Consider the following 20,371-nt stretch of genomic DNA (forward strand, 5'->3'; position numbering starts at 1 on the left):
AAGTTCTCCCTCTTAACAAGAATACTATTACAGTCAATAATCTCATAACAAATACATTGGTTTCACATATATTTTATTCCTTAATAGATTTATTCTGTACTGAGTTGTCACGTTTTGTGACATAATGTGACATATTCAACCACGTGTATTACTTAATAATTATGACTGATTTCCACCACTACATATCTACACCTTTAAGTACTACCCTTGGCCTCTGCTAAAGCTATTCTTTACCTCTGCAGACAAAGCATCAAGTTATAGGAAGACAGAAGAAAACATATTATCAAATACTTACATTGGATTTGAAGAATGTATCAAGTGTTGTCTGCTTTTGCACAGACTGGTTGAGTCAAACAAGGTATCCATGCATGAGACAAAGATGATGCTGAAACTGAAGGAGTGGTATACTGGCTGCTTCACAGTGTGTAATAGAAAGATTGGTCATTGTATCACACATCTGAATTCCTTCAAGAGGTGATAGCACTTTAATAACAGGTTTGTTGTCTTTACTATTCTTAGTATAGGTATGTGTTGCATTTTTTCTTCAGCTCTGTAACTTGTTCCTGACAGTACTATATCTTAAGATTCTTTACTCCTTTAGGCATTAATAAAGCTTATTTCCCATGTTCTATAGAACTGTTAGACTTTTTGCTTCAATTTGTAAACAATTTAGTCTCATTTAGTGTACAAGCTAATCAATTTTTGGTATACAAATGACATCTACTAAGGAATAATCCGAAAATTTTCTATTTGTTATTCTATAGCAAATATTTGGAATAATTTACTGTGTACTGAGTCTGTTGCTAGGAAAAATTATTCCTTATAAGATATATTCCTTACTACCATATTCATTATAAGATTATTGACTGTACTTCCTTCCTTTAGAGTTGAAAAGGTTACTATCTGTAGAAACCAACCTTGTATTTTACTAGCAATTACTAAACATAAGTCTTATAAGTAAACAAATAATGTAAACCCTAGTGTTTTTCAAGTATACATACAGGTGTAAGCTTTCTGATTTAACTTTAGTCCTTTCTTTGTCTTGCTTAGCTAAATTAAACCCTTTTCTGATTGGCTAAATATGTATTAGTAAGCTTTTGGTTGCTAAGATCTTATATTGTAATATACAAATATATACTCAAGCTCAACTCTTATTATATGAACATGAACTCTTTTGTAAGATACTCTATTATATTTATATTTAATTTAGGAATACAGTTTGAGCTTGAAAAAAATTATTAAGTATAGAAGGAACTAGGAAAAAATAGCTAGTTTTATACATTTTAACTCTCTCAAAGTAAAGTAGAATGAACAAGTAATTCACAACAAATTTAGTATGTAAATTAAGTACTAATATATCTGTCTATAATAAGCAGTTATCCAAGCCTATATGTCTAGTTTTAAGACAATGAAAATTCAAACAGTGAAAAAATATAAAAAACTATATATTTTTACTATATCTTAGTAAAATCTTACTCAAATTGAATGATTAAAGTGTCCATTTGAAGCTATTTGAAAAATATAAACTTACAAACTTACAATAATTCTATGTTTTCTAACATTCAAGATACTATTATTATTATTATTAAGGGAAAGATTTCTGGGAATAATACCTTTTAACTTATGCTTAATTATTACCAAAAAAAAATTAGATGAATTTTCACATTATTTATATTTCTTTCTTGTATTCTTTTGTTGATATAACCTACTAATACCTGTATTCAGTAGTACATAATTGGTTTCTTGTAAAAATTGCATGTTGTATTAAGTAACAGTAAAAGAAAAAAAGAAAAGAAAAAAAGGTAATACATGTATTTACAGTAACAGTATTGTGCAGAACATTTACATAGTAACTGTGGGAATATAAACCGCGGATAGTGTTATCCGTGTTGCGCGGTGACGGTACTGTGTCAGTCCCTAACTTGATCCACAACTTACAAGAACTATGGCTTGGCCAGAGAAAGTCATTCGCCAATTTCAAACCGTTCCCCAGAATCCTAATGAAAGTGACTTTTATGGGCCATACAACAAGCTTCTCTACTACCTTTTCCCTGCACTCAGGCTCCGACTTCACTGTTGTCCCACAATTCATCAATCCAGCATTCGACAAGCTCCCAATTGGGTTGTGACTTTCGAAGTATTATTTGAGAGCCGTCCTGTCTTCATCGTGGAGCTAAAGAAGCCAGCGGATATTCAATATATTTCAAGACGTCAGACAGCTGATGAGCAGATCAGGGAGCGTTTAGGAAATTTGAGTGGTAAGTTCCGAGTCCTCCTGTACTTAGTAATTTCCTGTAATAATTCAAACACAACCTATGCTTTGCTAAATAACAAGCTGAATGTCCAATATCAACTCTTCATGCAGTCAGTGCTATAGGAACGCAACTCTGCTTTTATCATGTCGACACCACTAATACAGAGGCTCCAATGATCCCACCACGCATCACTCCTCGTAACCCTAACATTGTGACTGACACTGCACCAGTCGAGTGGTGGGACTGTGATATCATGGATGCCCAGGGCGAGGCAAGGTTCTGCACTGTAGTAGATGAGATTAAGCAAGCATGTGCACGTCTATAATAAACCCTCTTCAGCTGTCTAGCCTATGGGAAGCACATTTAGGAGCAATCACTGAGTCGGTCTGATAATCCGCGACCACCGTGAGCATATCTACAATTCTTATGGTATTTTTACTCGTCGGCCAGAAGTGCAGACCAGACTATTGCTAGAGGTGTGAGAGGATCCGGCAGGAAACACGTTCACGAGACGGATTTAAGAAACGAAAAACAGACGGCAGCTTTCAGCCCCAAGGCATTTTGCATGAGCGTGCAGAAAACGTAGATGGATACGCAACTGATGCAGCTCTCAAATCTAGTAATCAACTGCTTTAGGTCTGGAAATCTCAGGCCTAAAGGTGTATTACCATCGTTTATTATTGTGATACCTCATTCGTAAGTTCCATTAATATTATGTGTGTACAAAACTTTCTAGCCACCCGGGATCTGTGCAGTAGTACGTTAATTTAATCAGCATTCTAGTGCTTCTGTGAACAAAAAAAAACTGAATGAACGATGACACACTTCCGCTCTCACAGGAACCACAAGATATAACATCGACATTAAGTCCGTAAAGCCTCTGATAGTAGTCATCCAGGAACCAAGAAGTGTGATTACTGTTTGTGCCTTAGACTCCCTCTCACTCTAGTAACTAGTTACTAGTATGCTGCATATTTATGTTGGGCTAAAAACATGCAGACCGACATGAGCATTGGCTCACAAAGAATATTTTACTTTCCTTCATAACTGAAAAGTACCTTCCTATGAAACTCAATCTTACATTTGCTATTCAGAATCGCTAAACATAAGCGTTATATATACAACCAGCAAGCGTTGATATGCTTGGCTTACCTTGCAATATACATTCCTTTGTACACTAGTCCTGCTGAAGAAACGTAAATGATGTAGCTCTAGTGCTTGTTACTTGAGGCACATAAGAATATCAAGCTTTGGGAGTTCACAGCGCATTTAACGGCATTAGGCATATGTTGTACTAACGCTTTCTGACTACACGGCATAAGTTGTGCATCGACGGAGCCGAAAATTTTTAGTGATGAGATTCGAAGCCCAGAAATTAAATTTCATTTTGTGCCCTTGTGCAATTGCATTCGAAGGATTTCAACGCTTGGGAAAGGGTAAGGCACGTGCCGAGCATGCTATGTTTCTTGTATGTTATGATCGGCGCCGCCGTGTTCGTTTTTAGCAACGACCATCGCCTGTGAGCTTCGGACATCACCACTCGGCAACCGTCTCTAGCTCACGCATCCTCCGAGTCCTTGTCTTCGGGTCGGTGTTCTCGCTCGTTCTCCACGGCTGCGCTCTATACGACGCTGCGGTTCTGATTGTTTCGCGCATCATTGGCCGGCCACTGTGTCTACTTTAGTTCTCCGTGTTGCTGTATCAATGCGAGTCCGATAGCACCCACGGAAACACATGTCTGCGTCTCACCTTCTGCTCTATCCCGTTCTCTCGGTGCCTCGGATTCCCGCTCATCGGTTGATAATGCTCTGTCTTACGCTTTATGCGCACTCTGACTGGTCGAAATGGCATCATCTGTCGGTCTCACCGATGAGAACCACTCTTGCAACATAGTCTGTTTGAGGTGTGTTTTTAGGATCCTTTGGCGCTCCTCTGAGAGTCTGTGATATCTTTGAAGCACTCTGTAAGAGCGGGCGCGTCTATAAAATGCCCCTAGAGACGTTGCCCAATTCTTCAGACTCCTCTGAGTGTCTCTTGTCCGTTGCACTACCCTGCCTCCTTCTAGCTGTGAACTTACAATGCTCAAGCTCGCTATCGCCACTATTGCACTAGCCACGTCTGTTGCTGCCGCCAACTACAAGCGTGTCACCTGCCCCGATGGCGTAAACACGGCGACGAATGAGGCTGTATGCCAGTCTCCTTGCTACCCTCGGCAGGACTTTCATGCTAACGTCGTTATCTTCTCAGTGCTGTGCATTCTTTGCCCTCAGGGATGATCTTCAGAACAATCTCTTTGAGGGTGAGTGCGGCGAGGATGTCCACGAATCGTAAGTAAAGTTCGATTGTACGTCAATTGGATCTGACCTTGATCTTCCACTTTGCGCCAGCCTCCGTCTCACCTTCCACGACGCTATTGGCTTCTCCGGGTCTGGTGCGTTCAAGGGAACGGGTGCCGATGGTTCAATCATCTTGTTCTCCGACACCGAACTCGCTGATCCAGCCAATGCTGGTATCGATGATCCGGTCCATGCAATTGCACCGTTCCTCACGCGCCACAATGTGACTGCTGGTGATTTGATCCAGTTCGCTGGTGCGCTCGGCATCACGAACTGCCCCGGCGCGCCTAGGTTGGAATTCCTCGCGGGTAGACCGAATGCGACGTTCCCAGTGGACCCGGGATCCGTTCCTCTACCTCAGAGCCCTGCCGACTTGATCCTCTCGCGTATGGAGGATGGCGGCTTCAGTGATGCAGAGACGATTCACTTGCTTGTGAGCCACACGATTGCGCGTTCTGACACCCTGGTCCCTGGTCACGAGGCTGTTCCGTTCGACACTACTCCCTTCACGTTCGACCCGCAAATTTTCCTCGAGGTCCTGCTCCAGGGTAACGGCATCCCGTTCGGCGTGAACAACACTGATGGCGCAGAGGTCGACTCACCGCTTCCTCAGTCTGGAGAGATGCGCCTCCAGTCTGACTTTGTTCTCGCTCGCGACTCCCGCACGGCCTGCGAGTGGCAATCAATGGTTGGTAAGTAGCAGTGTTTGATAATCTCTCTGTCGACCTGAAACAGTTGCTGATGTTTTCTATAGCAAACCAGCAATTGATGATGCAGAACTTCCAGTCGGCCATGGCTAAGCTGGCTATTGTTGGACACAACCGCAATCAACTCATTGACTGCTCTGAGCTTATCCCGAGCCCGATTGCACCAGTCAGCTCTGCCGCAACGTGAGCATTTGGTTTCTACCTTAGAATTGTGCGGTCTCTGACATATTTCTGGTTTCAGCTTCCCTGCGGGTACGAGCCCAGACGACGTCCAACAGGCTTGCGCAGAGACGCCCTTCCCGTCGTTGGCGGCTACCGGTGGACAAGCGACTCAGATTCCAGCTTGCCCTGACGGTGACCTTAACCTCGACGATTGCCCGTCTTAAATAACGTCACTGCCATGCCTTCGTGTTGATGTCCTTGTTCTATTTATCGTCAATTGGTTCTGTAAAGTATGTAATTAGTCAGAATATGTTGTGGGACAAGTGTATTACTCGAATATTCATACCGATTTTTCGATATTTTTGTGCCTCAAAAGTTGCGTGATGTGTTATCTAAGTAGCTATACATAATTTGGTCTAGGGGTTGTGAGTTTATAAGACGAATATCTGCCGCTGGCACCACTGAATTAAGAAAATTAGGGCGAACTTGCTGTGTGTTTAAAGGTTGCATGCTTTGTACCTGTGTACCAGCCAATTACGACAGTGGACTGAACTTTCGAATAGCTTCACAGTACGATAGCTGTGTAGTCTTCGTTCCTCTCGGAACGAAGGAAGTTTTTTCTCTCGCCGAGCTCAATATGATTTGTACTGCCTTACAGGACAGAGAATGGTTTCTGCATCATTAGGTTTGGAAGCAGAAAGAGAATGGAGGGTCTCCTTTCCTATTTATACTACAGTCTCTAAGAATATTATTTGTAAGATTGACAATATAACAGAGTACACTATTCATTTGTAACAACTTTACTATTATTACAGTATAATCAGGCTCAATCTAATGTCTAACATAGTCTACACTTTAAAAGTGGTCAATGTTTAAGTAATAGGAAAAAGTAACAAATTACTCTTTTGTTAACAGTATAAAAGTCCTTAGTGTTGAAAGAGTCATACAGATAGGTTATGTTTAGTACAAAAAGAATTGGAAACACATTATCCAAGTGTTATCTTTTATGAATCCTGTCTTAAAAGTTTATTAGCAAATGTTGCCAAACAACTTAAGGAGTAAAAGAATCCTGTTTAGATACTGTGTACAAAAGGTACATTCTTGTAAGAAATGTCTAAACAAAATCATGTTGCCTAAAAGGTGTTAAATATACCTGTTTTTCAGTAATATACAACTGATTAATAATTGAATCTTCCTCAGTCTTATAACTGTAAAAAAACTTGACTCATTATTTACAAAAGTTAGTAGTAATCCTCTTAACATGTTAGACTGTCTTAGTTGGCAGGTCCAAAAACAGACAAATGAATAAGAATAACATATCTGGATATTCCTTTATAAGCTCTCTTAGTAGAAGAGTAAGAACATTATAATAAAATGAATACAGTTTAGTAGATTAGGGGAAAGCTAAAATTAAACTATAATACATTAATAATAATTAGAGCTACACACTAATACATTACTAATAACATACAGCCCCTACTAGGACAAGAACCCTGTCTGGATATATTATTATCTATTAGTCTTTAAATTAGCACATTTTGTTTTTTAATTTATACAACAACTAATAATTTTTATTACAAAAAAAATTATAATAATTAATTATATTTACTTAAGTATAATCTGTTAGAATTTTAAGTAAAAAAAATAAGAAATGAAAGAGAAATTAAGTATACATTTTATAGTCTAAAAGTATGTCCTACTACTCTTTAAACCTCTATTTTCCTACAGTATTTGTTACTCCTCCTTAGAGCCATTCTTCTCATCCTTACTAATATTTTTAATATTAAATATATAGTATTAATACTTATAATTATAATTATAATTAAAATAATGTATATTGTATAGTATTACTATTGTTTTTATAAATTTTGTTACATGTGTGATTTGTAATTTTTGTTACACTAAATACACTCAAATACAAAATCTACTATAACTTAACTAATACTTAACTAAATTATATAATCTAAGTTGTAAAAATTATACTTTTAAAGTATCTTTCATATTCCAGAAAAAATAAATTAAAATGAGCAAAAATTGAGTAAGATACAATACAATATGTGAGTTTTCCTTATATTTTATATATATAAGTTTTCCTAACTTTAAAACTAATTATACAATACTATAAACTAGTCTAAATAAAGAATACAACTTTATTATTAATTTACATATTGAATTCTAAGTAGGATACAGAATATACATATAAGTATAATACATATTTAAGTTTACTAAAATTAAGTATTTTCTTCTAACCTTTTTATACTTAGAAAAGATTCTTCTAAATATTATTTATGTTTGTAAATTCATTCTAAATAAATCAGACTAGTTTTAAACAGTTTTAATAGACTTAGTATGGATTTCTAGTCTAAATAAAGTAAAAAGTCATTATTCTATATACTACTTTAATTATAGTTACTAATGTTTAGTTTTAAATCTAATAAACTTAGGTTAACTCTAAGACTAAACCTAAAGTTCAAATTATAATAAGTCTAGTCTAATTAAGTTTAAAACAGGTTTAGTTCTGAGTCTAGAAAATACTACATTTTCCTAGACTAGACTAGATCTTAAGAACTAAAGACTAGACTCAGAACTTATGTTTCTAATTTAATATAAGAATACTTAATTAAATTAACATATAATTTAGAGTATTTACTCCTTACTTAATATATATATAAAGTAATAGAAGTAAGTATTAAAATATAGTAGAATTAGTTATAAAACTGTAGGAAAATGTATTATAGTATTATAATTTATATATTTAGACTAGGTTAAATTATAATTTATACTCTTTTTGTATAAGCTTTCTTTTTACACTTATAAACTTAGAAAAACTTACTTTCTATATAAATAGTACTTTTAAAAACACTTTAAAGATAGAATAACTATATTCTCTAAGTAATAATGTTGTTTTACTATTACCTAATTTGTAGAAAGTATAAAAGAGTACTTTTACTAGTAGTACTACTAATAGTTACTTATATTATAACATTTATTAAAATACTCTATTCTCTAAGTATAAAAAAATTATTACTATAGAAAAAAGAGACTTAGAGAATGACTCACTTAATAGTAATAAACTAAAGAGAGTTAGAAAGTGTAAGTTTATTAAAACATTTACTATTAAGAGTGTTAAAAAGGTTAAAGTGTTTAAAGTACAGAATTCTAAATACTATTTATTATAAAATACTTAAACTCCTTTACTTATATTAAAGACACACTCTTAAGTTAATTATAAGTATAAGTTCTATTAGTTTAGATTATATTTAGACTAGACCTGAACTAAACCTTAGGTTTAGTCTAACAATAGTTTATAAAGGTTTAGGTCTAGGTTTCTTCTTTACTTAAACTGTATAAAGAGGTTTAAGTTATAGTTTAGGTAAAGAAAGAGTAAACTAGTTTAAAACTAGACTATAGTAACTATAACTTTAATAGTACTTTTTTAACTTATATAACTTTACTATAACTTATAAAAGTACTTATATTTAATATATTTTGTTTATACTAAATTTACAAATATAAATAATACTTAAAAGAATTTTTCCTAAGTATAAAGAGGTTAGAAGAAAATACTCAATTTTAGTAAACTTAAATATGTATTATACTTATATGTATATTCTGTATCCTAGTTAGAATTCAATATGTAAATTAATAATAAAGTTATATTCTTTATTTAGACTAGTTTATAGTATTATATAATCAGTTTTAGGGTTAGGAAAACTTATATACATAAAATATAAGGAAAACTCACATATTGTATTATATCTTACTCAATTTTTGCTCATTTTACTTTAATTTTTCTAGAATATGAAAGATACTTTAAAAGTATAATTTTTACAACTTAGATCATATAATTTGGTTAAGTATTAGTTGAGTTATAGTAGATTTTGTATTTGAGTATATTTAGTATAACAAAAATTACAAATCATATATATAATAATATTTATAAAAACAATAGTAATTAATAGTTTACTAAACTTGAGAGTTATTACTAATATTACAGGTTAGATTATATGACCTAATTTGTTATGTTAGTAACAATTGTTATTACAATTTAAACACTACTGATTTTTTATCTTATATTCTACTTATTATTTTTATGTAAAAGTTTGTACAGTAATAATTAGTACTAGTAATTATATTATAGAAGTTTTCAAATGATACATTTCTTAATATTTGAGTAATAATAAATTCATAAAAATTTCAAAAAGGTACAATTCTTAACACTTTTTGAAGTTTTTTATATATATTTCTATTAATAATGTATAATTTTTTTATACTAATATTATACTATTTCCAGTCTTAACACATTTTTTTACTATGAAAAAAGGTGTTGTGACTGTAAAATGATAAGAATAGTGTTAGTAACAGTATAAAGAGGACCTAAAGGCTTAACAAGGGGACTCAGGTTACAACTATCTTACATAACAGAAATACAGAATGTAAGCACTAGAACATAGTTAGAACTTACAAAACAGGTAGAGAGAGAGAGTAAGACAAGAGTAGAGTATATAGAGTGAGTCTAAGAGTACAGGACTATTTAGAGTAAACAAGATTAAAACTACAGGACTAGTCTAATCTTGTATGCCTATATATACTAAACTATACAAGAGTACTCAGAAAGTATGAGTCACTAAGAATGATAAGCTATAAAGAATGAAAGAAAGGAAGGTTAAAGATAAAGGTACAAAGAATGAAGGGATAGATAAAGGGTAAAAAACTATAGAATAAACAAAGAATAAAGGAGTAGTCAAAGGAATAGAATAATAAAGTAAGGAAGGGTAGTAGTAAGAGTTAGTACACATATAGTTTATAGACAGTACTCCTGAGGGACAGAAGTCCTGAGTTCTAGTATAGAAGGGTGTAGAACCCTTAGAACTAAAGGTACAAGAGTAGAGAATTATAACATTACCCTCTCTCTAAAACTAATTGTCCTAATTAGTAAACATTAGACTCAGTCAGTAGCTTAAACATAGGTCAGAATAGTAGAGCTTGGAAATCTATAAGGCTGAGTTTGTGTAGAGTACTAGGATGAAGCTGATAGAAATCTCAGATTGTCTTAAAAGTATGAGTAAGGTTCTTAGTAGGTTCCCAAGTGTACTCCTCAACTGAGTACCCTTTCTAGTAAACAAGGAATTTGAGTTTTCTGTATAGTAGCTTAGTATTTACTATGTACTCTACTTTGTATTCTAGTTTAGAGCTAATAAGTTCTGGTAGAGGTAGAGGAGGTCTTTGTTGTAAAGGAAAACTAGGATCATAGTACTAAGACAACAGAACCTTATTAAACACTGAGTGTATGTACTTTTATATTGTTAGAAGTTAGAGTTTGTAGACAGAGGTACTAACCTTCTTTTTAATGACAAAGGGTTTAAAGCACTTGTTATCCAACTTCTTCATTAAGTGATCTAAGGTCAGATTAGTAGCTTCTAGTATAACCTTGTTACTAGGCTAGTAATCCTTAGCTGTAGACCTCTTCCAATTATAGTTCTACTTTATAACCTGTACTACCTTCTCTAAAAGAGCTTGTACATCCTCCCTAGTTCTGTACATCTGTTCTACAAAGTTTGTTACAGATTCAGAACTACTGTTCTAGTTTAGAACTGTCCCCTAATACAGATGTTTCTTATAATTGAGGAAGAATAGGGACTGTCCTGTTACAGAGTGTTACTAGTTATTGTGTACAAATTCTGCTAGAGCTAACTATTCAGACTAATCCAATTACTGATGATTAATAAACATCTGAAGGTAGAGCTTGATCTCCTGATTGACTCACTTAGTTTGACTATTAGTCTACAGGTAATATGTAGTAGAAGGGTTCCCTTGAATTCTGAGAAGTATATATAAGTTCTATATGAATTTTGACTCAAATTACAGTTCACAATTATAAATGAGCTTCTAAGAGAGTCTGTACAACTAGAAGACATAATCCTAATAGATACACACTATACTTTTAGAAGTGAGTTCTGTTCAGGTTAGAACTGTATAGACTTGCTTAGAGAATCAGTTGACAATTATACAGATAGTATTATAATCCTAAGACTTAGATAGCTCACTAATCAGGTCTACTAAGACTTCTTCCTAAGAGTGATCTAGGATCTAATACAGATGTAAGAGAGCCTGAACCCTTGTCTAGTAGGTTTTAGTCTGTTAGCACATATTGTAACTAGTCATGTACTTTAGGATTTCTCTCTACATTCCTAACTACTAGTAGTTCTAAGTAATAAGTTCCTGTGTTTTGTGTTAGTCTGAATGTTCTACAGTCAGATTGTTGTAATAAGCTTGAATAATGTCCTCCTACAGCTTCTGATCCTTTAGAACATACAGTTAGCCTTTCTAGTAAACCTATTCATCCTTATCCTTCTCTCAATCCTTAGTCTACTTTTCTAACTACTTTACTACAACCTAGTCCTGTATGTGTCTTAGAGCTTACTGTATGTGAGTAATCAACATCCTTAGATTCAAGTCAGATCTCTTAGATTGTCTTGGACACAAAACAGGAATTGTTTAGGAGAACAAGATTTTCATTATTATTCTCCCCCTTTTATAGTCTACTTGTCTTAAGAGTAAATCAGTTTTTGTCATTTATGTTCCAGGTTTGTAAGTTAGTACAAAGTTATAGTTCTACAGTTCTAACATCTAGTAGGCTTAGTAGTAGTTAAGCTTCTGAGACACCTGGAAGTATTAGAGATTAAGGTGATCACTTTAAATCTCAAACTTCTGTATAGTACTAAAGAGATATTAATACTATTCTTCTAAGGAACAGACAATTGTAAAGAGTTCCTTGTTATAGATAGGGTAGTTCTGTTCTGTTACAGAGAGGGATTCTAATCAGAATGCTATCAGACACTACTTTCTATTAATGAACTAGGACAGTACTACTCTATTTGCAAAGTCAGAAGAGTTAGCTTTAACTTAGAACTTGTCTACAACTGTTAGAACTACTAATACAGACTTACTAGTAATAGTCTACTTTAGGGACTCAAACTGTAAGGAAACTCACTGTTCCTCACAAGAGAATTCTAATTGCCCTTAGTTTACTCAACTACTGACTGAGATAACCTAGTACTCAAGCAAGGGGTCAGGGGAAAAGAATCCCCTTTACCTAGTGGTCAATACTGTCTTTTATAAGGGTATACACATATAAATACATGAGGAGAAAGTGTAACTAACTACAATAAGAATATATGTGCTTGTGGGTCCTACTGTACAATGATCTGACACAATCAGTAATGTAGTAATAGTAAAATACAAACCAGTAAATCAAATCCTTACACTTGCCCTCTAGCATTTAGTCCTAAATGCTAAAAATCAGTAGAAAAGGTGGAAAACTTACTTAAAGTAACAATTAGTAACAAGTAAATAAAGAAATAACTTGCTCATACATATGGGAAACATTGTCATAATGTAGTACTGCCTCTCTGAAGTGATCCAAAGTTGATCCAGTGTATATTGAGACAGTAGTAGTGTTCTAGACAGTGAGTAGTATGGTTCTAAACCATGTAAAACTAGATAAAACGTTAATAAAATTAAACATGGTCATTATTACTGTATAGTCAATTAGTAGGAAAGTTGCCTCTGGATTGTCACTATCAATACAACACTTTTCAAAGAGAATCAGTAGAGTTCCTGGGGAGATATAGTGTTTTGGCTCTTGGGTACTCTGAGACATACAGTGTAGATTAATATGTACAGAAGTGGAAATTCCAGTAGTGTAGTAATTGCAAATATTCTCTTCTCTTGTGTCTTTAGGAAGTGCAGAGGTAAATCCCTGATTGACAAAGCTATAGCCTTCTTCCTCAATAGAATGGATTAGTATTGTAGCTTCTAGCTATCCTTGTGTGTTTCTCTGCTCCTGTAGAATAGTCATACAATAATAGATAGTAGAGATGTATTCCAAAATTCCTCTACTATGTCCTTGATTTTTCCAATAGACTAGTTCCTGCAAATGTAGTGCCTTGTACTTGTATTGGTAGAATATGTCCAAATGTGTACTCTTTTGTGTGCAATAACCAACTGTGATGCAAAACTGAATATCCTGTTGAGCCTGATGTTTGAATACTAATTGTAGAGTGTAACCTAGAGTGTAATGTTTGTCTTCGAATGAGAATATTGTCTCAAATTCAATAAGATTGTAAGGTATGAGTCTAATATCACTAGATATGTGTCTATATACACAGTATCTCTGTGTACAATGAATGTCCTACTGTATTCTCATACTGTTTCCTTGTGTCTCAACTCGTTTGTGTCTTTGTAAGTTGACTGATTCGATTCCTGAATTGTCTGAGTATACTTTCAATGTCTCATGGTGTAATGTTCTATCACAATGTGTCCAAGTAGTATTCTCTACTTTCCTGATTACTGTAACTGTCTGTATACTGTATTGTTCCATGTATGTCTTAATGAAATGTCCTGTCTGTATGTGTAGTAGCACTGCCTGAAGTCCTGAGTGTATACTACCAATTCTCTGTTCATTTGGCAAATCCATGTGTGGATCAATACACTCTAGTGCTGACTTCCTGTCTTTCTGTGTTCTTGTCCTTGTTCTGATGTATTCTTTCCTTGTGTACCTGTTGTGTGTCCTGTTTCCTGTAGTACTGATACTGTCTGGTACTGTAAAGTCCTTTGCAAAATTGTTTCATAGTATCTCAAGTAAGAAAATTGTATGTTTAAACATGATTGTATGCTCAAAGAGTGTGTATACAATGTAATGCATGTGCCTCTTGCCCTCTTATTGAAATATGACTTCATTTTCAGTGTAAAACGTCTAGTACTGTCCTAGAACATATTTGTAGTGTTTGGAGAGGTCTTCTGCATGTTTTTGTATGTCAAACTAATTGTAACTACTCATTCCTAGAGTAGATTGAACTGTATCATTGTTTAATAGATGTCCTAGAGTGTCCTAATACTCTGTTTCCTTCTGTATCATTAAAGTATCATGCCTGAATGCTTGAATAGTCTGATCAATCATTCCTAATTCACTATCACTCTGATATTTGCTGGCTGTATGTGTATTGCCTTTGCTTTCCCTTAAAGCAGTATGATAATCTGTTTGAGTGGATTGAGTAGATTGAGCAGATTGTCTGGGTTCTGAACCTGTTCTCTGACTTGAAGTTGCCCTCTGAACTTCTGCACTTTGTTCCATATGATGTGTATCCATTCCTGATCTCAGTAGTGTCTTACTATCATTGTAGTACATAGATTGTAACAGTTTTACATCCTGTAGGTTGTAATTGTCATCCTGTAGCTTGAATACCTTGATTCTTACTATGTATCCTAAGTATATGTGTGCTAGCACATCCATTTGAGTGCCTGCAATGTCCACAATACATCTAATAAAGTATCCTGAGTCTATTCCAATGAATCCTGGTTGTCTGAAGGTGTATTTTACAATGTAATACCTTATGTTCTCCTGAAACTGTGTTCTGTACAATATATTCTTGTGTTCCAAACTGGTTTTGGTGTTTTCCAACAATTCTTTGTTATGAACTGAATAGTTTTGTAGTGTAACATCCAATTGTACCTTATAGAACATTGTTCTATGCAAATTACTTTGATTGTGCTCTGTACTGATTGTTTCTTCAATCCTGAAGATAGAAATGTGTGTTCTGATGTCAACTGATGTAGTTCCTTTGTAGTACTCAATACTAATCCTGTATCTCTCCCTGTACTGAATAGAATCGACTGTGTATGTGTATGTCTGTGTCTTTCTATTACTGTTGATATATTTCCATGCCTGATGCTTATTCTGAAGTGGTATCATCTTATTCTCAATGTATATGCACTTTGTCTTACTCAATGTACTAATGTCTGTCTTCTAATGTGTGATGTAGCCTTCTAACTTAATAGAATACCTGTCTGAATTGTTTAGATTGAAATATTTCTCAGTATCCAAGAGTAGTTGTATTTTATAGTCTAGTAATGCTTGATAGATTGTCCTGCTTGTACAGTTTACTATTTGCATTGTATTGTAAACCATAATACTATCTGGCTAGTTATATTCTGATTGTCTAACATTCTCAGGTCCTTTCCTAATGTCCTGGTATGCATTCCTGTTGTCTGTAAACAGTCTGTATTTCTTAAGAGTGTTGTTTCAATTTGTGGCTCTAAGAATTAGTAGTAGTGTCTCTGAAGTGTCTATGTATGCATTGCCTTATGCCTGTAGCATCTTAGATTCCTTGAAACAATGGTTGTATGTGTGTTTCCTAGTCCTTTCCATGTGCCATGTGTATCTGTAGTCTTGTAGAATCCTTTCTACACTGTATGCCTGTGCTTTTGAGTGTAAAATGTTATTGTATGCTTCAATTTGAGGAGTTCTTTATTCTGTTTCTTCCTCAAGCGTTTCTTACACTTCTTAGTAGCCTCTGTATTACTCGAATCAATGTCTGACAGTTCGAATAAAGCATTACTTCAATTGTTGTCATTGGATGAAGAGGAATCCAAATTATTACTGTCTGAGTCTGATCCTAAGTTGAAATTTCCATTTCTCTGTATCCTAGAGCTCTGTATTGCTCTGTATGTATAGCTATTCTTTGCTAGGCTCTCTGAAGGTCTTACTGATGTGAATCTACCTTTCTGAACATCATTCAGTGCTTTACTATGCCTGTGTCCATTGTTTGTTCTTGAACTACTGCTTGAGCTATTCTTGTGCTTGCTACACTCAATATGTAGCTTTGAACTGTGTAGTTTGCTGTGCTCTGAATCAATATTGTTCTCACTAATACCACTAGTGTATACCTTGCCTGGGACTACTTTCAATCACAAAGTATTGCTATAGGATTGTTTGTTCCTTTTATTTTTGTAAGGGGTACTCTGATGTCCTGAAAAACTTGGTATTTCCATTTAAGACTACATATATCCAGGTATTTCACTTTCTCTCTTATTCCTGGACCTGGCTAGGGTGTTGTATTCATTGTAGTACTCCTGTACATTGCTCCTGTACAATGTGTAGTTGATATCTGCCATGTATGAGGTTAAACACTTGATTTTGTGAGTGTATGCTTGATTTTCACCCTCTAGATCAAGTACTGATCCTTGTAGTTCTAATATGTGTTCACTTTTGCTATCCTCAAAGTACTGTTCTGTTGATACAATGTCTGTTTTGCTTGGATAGTCTGAATCGATTTCACAATCATATTGAATGCCTGGCAGTTCTGGTTTTTGTTCTGTTCCTTACACTTTGTGTATTCCTCTTACTTTGTGCTTTCCTTTTGCTTTCTGCAAATGCAATTGTTTGTCTGGACTCTTGAGTGTTTCTTCTACACTCTTAGATTAATAGTTCTGATCTCTATTGTCTGTAGGTACTATAGCATGTCTGGCTTTCATTCTATAGCCTGCCTGAAGCATTTCACACTTTTCTGTTACTATACTATTGAGTCTGCTCTTGTTTGATAAAGGAATTGCTTTCTCCTCTTCCTAATACATTCCATCAAACTTGTACGTTCTCTTATTCAAATCTTCAATGTCTATTGAACTGTGGAATGGGCTGACATGTCCTATGTCTATCTTAATTGCTCTGGCTCTTGTAATGTGTCTGAAGGTCTTACTTGCCTTCTGGAAGTCTTGTTCCTTATTAATTCTCTGTAGTTTTAATGCCTGGCTCTCCTAGCCTTGTCTGTTACTCTTGTGTTCTGAGTCCTGGCTGCTTTCTTCACTGTCTAAAAGGGTCTTAAGTGTCTCATTACCCTCTACATTACTGTTGTTAATGTGTTTCTGTTCTGAAGTAAGTGTACTTACTAGATACTTATCTACACTCTCACTAATACTAACTATATGTATAATGTAACTCTTGTACTAGCTTGCAAATTCCTTAATGCTCACTGTTAGCTCTCTATATTGACTTGGTGAATCCTCAAACCAAATTGCCTGTCCTCTATTGAGTGAATCCTCAAACTTGGTAGCCTGAAATCAATAGAGTGAATCCTCAAGCTCAATTGCCTGTACTTGGTGAGTTGAATCCTCAAACTCAACCTTCTGTACTTGATTGGACAAATCCTTGAATCCAATTGCCTGTTCATCCTGAACTCAACTGTCTGAATCCTTAAGAACAATTGTCTGAGTGTTTCTACTCTCTGTACCTTTGTTTACTATTTCTTTGAGCCTAGTAGTGTTAATACTTGCTAGTGTCTACTCTACAGTGTGTATTTGTCTAACTATATGTACTAGTACAGTTACATGCCTTAGTTCTACATTATTAGTATGTACTAGTTCATTAGAGTGCCTCTAGCCTTGTGTAGACAAGGACTTATTACCTAGTATAGGTTCATCAGGTTGCCTCCAGCCTACAAGGGACAAGGACTTACTTCCTAGCATGTTAGTATTGATATCTGGACTTGGGTACCCTCTAGGAATTGTCAGTTGAGGCTTGGTGGCCACATTGTAATCAATATTTAATAGGTAATCTTGTTGTCCATTGTCTGTAAACTCAATACACACCTGTTTGTTCCTTTTTGCTGTCACAGATGCCTAGTCCTTGACTCATCCAATTGATACAAACCTCTAGTGTATCCAGTACTAGTCTATATTAATATGTGATAATGTGTTCCAGAAGCATTCTACAGTGTTCTAAAGTATTGTGAACCTACTGAGGGCCAATCTAGTAAGTAGTCTCTGTTTCTACTCGAAAATTGTAACTTTACTTACTAATAATTCCTGATGGGTACTAGACAATGAGGGAGACCTAGGGTTGATCAGACCCTTTGGTTCCTCAGCATCCAGCAAGGGGTTTCAGTGCTAGGTGGGTACAGTCAAAAATATGTAAGGAAACTCACTGTTCCTCACAAGAGAATTCTAATCACCCTTAGTTCACTCAACTACTGACTAGGATAACCTAGTACTTGAGTGAGAGGTCAGGGGAAAAGAATCCCCTTTACCTAGCAGTCAATACTGTCTTTTATAAGGGTATACACATGTAGATACATGAGGAGAAAGTGTAACTAACTACAATGAGAATATATGTACTTGTGGGTCCTACTGTACAATGATCTGACATGATCAGCAATATAGTAATAGTAAAATACAAACTAGTAAATCAAATCCTTACACAAACACAGACTACTACTAATTATTCTATTACTAAGGAACATCTTTACTAGTAAGATTGTAAAGGGGCTAGGCAATAGTACTAAAGTCTTAAATAAAGTGTTAGTAGTAGTTTACAAACCTAAGAAATACTTAGACCTGTTTCAGGTTCTAAGGTTATAACCAGTTCCAAACTACAGTTACCTTTACTAGATCTATGTAGACCTCTCCTCCACTAATTACAAAGCTTAGATAATCTACTGACTCCTGTGTAAAAGAGTACTTTACTTTTTAGAGGAACAGTTTATTATCTTAGAGCTGTTATAGAACTACTCAGATTAGTTAGTAATAGTACTTAACTGTTTGGGTAAAGATCAGAATATTGTCCAGATACATACTAACATGTTCTGAGTTAATCAGATCTACAAGAATATAATTCATAAATGACTAGAACATTGTAAGTGAGTTAGTTAGTCTAAAGAATATTATAGTCAGTTTGTACAATCTGTAATTAGTTTAGAACATAGTCTTCTACTCATTTCTGTCTTAAATCCAAATATTATTGTATTCCTATCAAATGTCTAACTTAGTAAAAACCCTGGATGTATGTGTCTTATTAATAAGCTTCTGAATCAGAGGGAGTAAGTACTTGTTTTTAACAGTACCCTTATTAAGACAACAATAATTCTAAACTAGGTAGAGCTTCTCATCTTTCTTTTTAACAAAGAAGAAAGGGGAGGCTATAGAAGACTTTAAGGGTTGGATCTAACTGTTCTAAAGATTTTCCTAAAGGAACTTATTAAGTACCTCCTACTTGTCTCTGTTAAGTAGGTAGACCTTACAATCTTTGAGTTAGAAACTCTTGGTCAATTCAATTACATAGTCTTAGAGACAGTGTTTAGGAAGCTAGTTGAATTCCTCTTTACTAAAGACTTTAAGGAACTCTCAGACAAAATCTAGTAGGCTGGGTTTATATACATTCTAGAATAGAGTCATTCTAAGAGAGTTCTAAACTGGTTCTGTCTTAAACATCCTTTAGATTGACTCTATTCTGTCTTAACTAGAATATGTATCTATATATTTATCCTAGTTAAAGAGGAACAACTAGTCACCTTCCTTAGAACTGTTAGTAACATTAGAAGTGTTTGTATCTACTTAGAATAGTAGTATAAGGTAGTCACAAGACTTAGGACACTGATTGAACACAAGTGTCTACTCTAACTAGTCAATAGTAGGGTTGTAAGTCTTAAGCCATTTGAATCTAATAAAAATGTCTGTCTTTCTAAGGTTAGTAACTCTGAACTTGATACTTTCCTTATAATCCTAAATAGTCATCTGTAGTTGGACAAACTTAGTGATTCAACTATTCTAGTTTAGAGTTCTGTCCACATTGTATACTAGGATTGAAAGTAGAACACATTAAGTAGAGAGGTAGTGTTTCTATATAAAGGCCTTATTAATACACAAACTAGTGTATCTACTGTCTACTAGAGTTATTGTTCAGATCTGGGAGGATTCTAAGAAGAGAGCTAAGAGGACAGGGACCTAGAGCTAGTATCTAGAATGTTCTCTAATAAACTACTACTTGTTCTGAAGAGAATGTACAGCTTGTACAGTCTTATTGTTTAAGAGGGTAAGTATATACACTAACATTTCCTTATTAACCTCTCTCTTTCAATAAGGATAGACTTATGTTCTTAACTGTGAACTCAGCTGAGACTATCCCTACTTAATACTATAGACAAACTACTGAGTAGTAAATAGGGCTGAGTAGTGTTCTGAACATTCTAAGATTTTGAAACACAGAAGTAACAAGTTGGATTGTACAGATTTAGACTTGAATGAAGTGTGAAGAGAAGAATCAAAAGAATCAGAAGAAATAGGAGAACTATCTACTTTT

General features: G+C 34.7%; 2 protein-coding genes across 2 annotated transcripts; both read left to right on the forward strand.

The window, feature by feature from the left end:
- Nucleotides 1–1,945: 1,945 nt before the first annotated feature.
- FOMMEDRAFT_80813 (uncharacterized protein) lies at nucleotides 1,946–2,580 on the forward strand (the record flags this gene model as incomplete). The annotated part of the gene is made up of 2 exons (XM_007265011.1): nucleotides 1,946–2,258; nucleotides 2,336–2,580. 2 exons carry the CDS (start codon nucleotides 1,946–1,948, stop codon nucleotides 2,578–2,580), a joined length of 558 nt encoding a protein of 185 aa, XP_007265073.1.
- Nucleotides 2,581–4,193: 1,613 nt separating this feature from the next.
- Nucleotides 4,194–5,684, forward strand: FmMnP2l (manganese peroxidase 2; the record flags this gene model as incomplete). The annotated part of the gene is made up of 5 exons (XM_007265012.1): nucleotides 4,194–4,441; nucleotides 4,503–4,582; nucleotides 4,643–5,283; nucleotides 5,346–5,481; nucleotides 5,540–5,684. The coding sequence occupies exons 1-5, from the start codon at nucleotides 4,334–4,336 to the stop codon at nucleotides 5,682–5,684; spliced, it is 1,110 nt and encodes a 369-aa protein (XP_007265074.1). The 5' UTR covers nucleotides 4,194–4,333.
- Nucleotides 5,685–20,371: the final 14,687 nt, after the last annotated feature.

Source organism: Fomitiporia mediterranea (assembly GCF_000271605.1).
Source record: "Fomitiporia mediterranea MF3/22 unplaced genomic scaffold FOMMEscaffold_4, whole genome shotgun sequence".
In the NCBI taxonomy this organism is placed as follows: domain Eukaryota; kingdom Fungi; phylum Basidiomycota; class Agaricomycetes; order Hymenochaetales; family Hymenochaetaceae; genus Fomitiporia; species Fomitiporia mediterranea.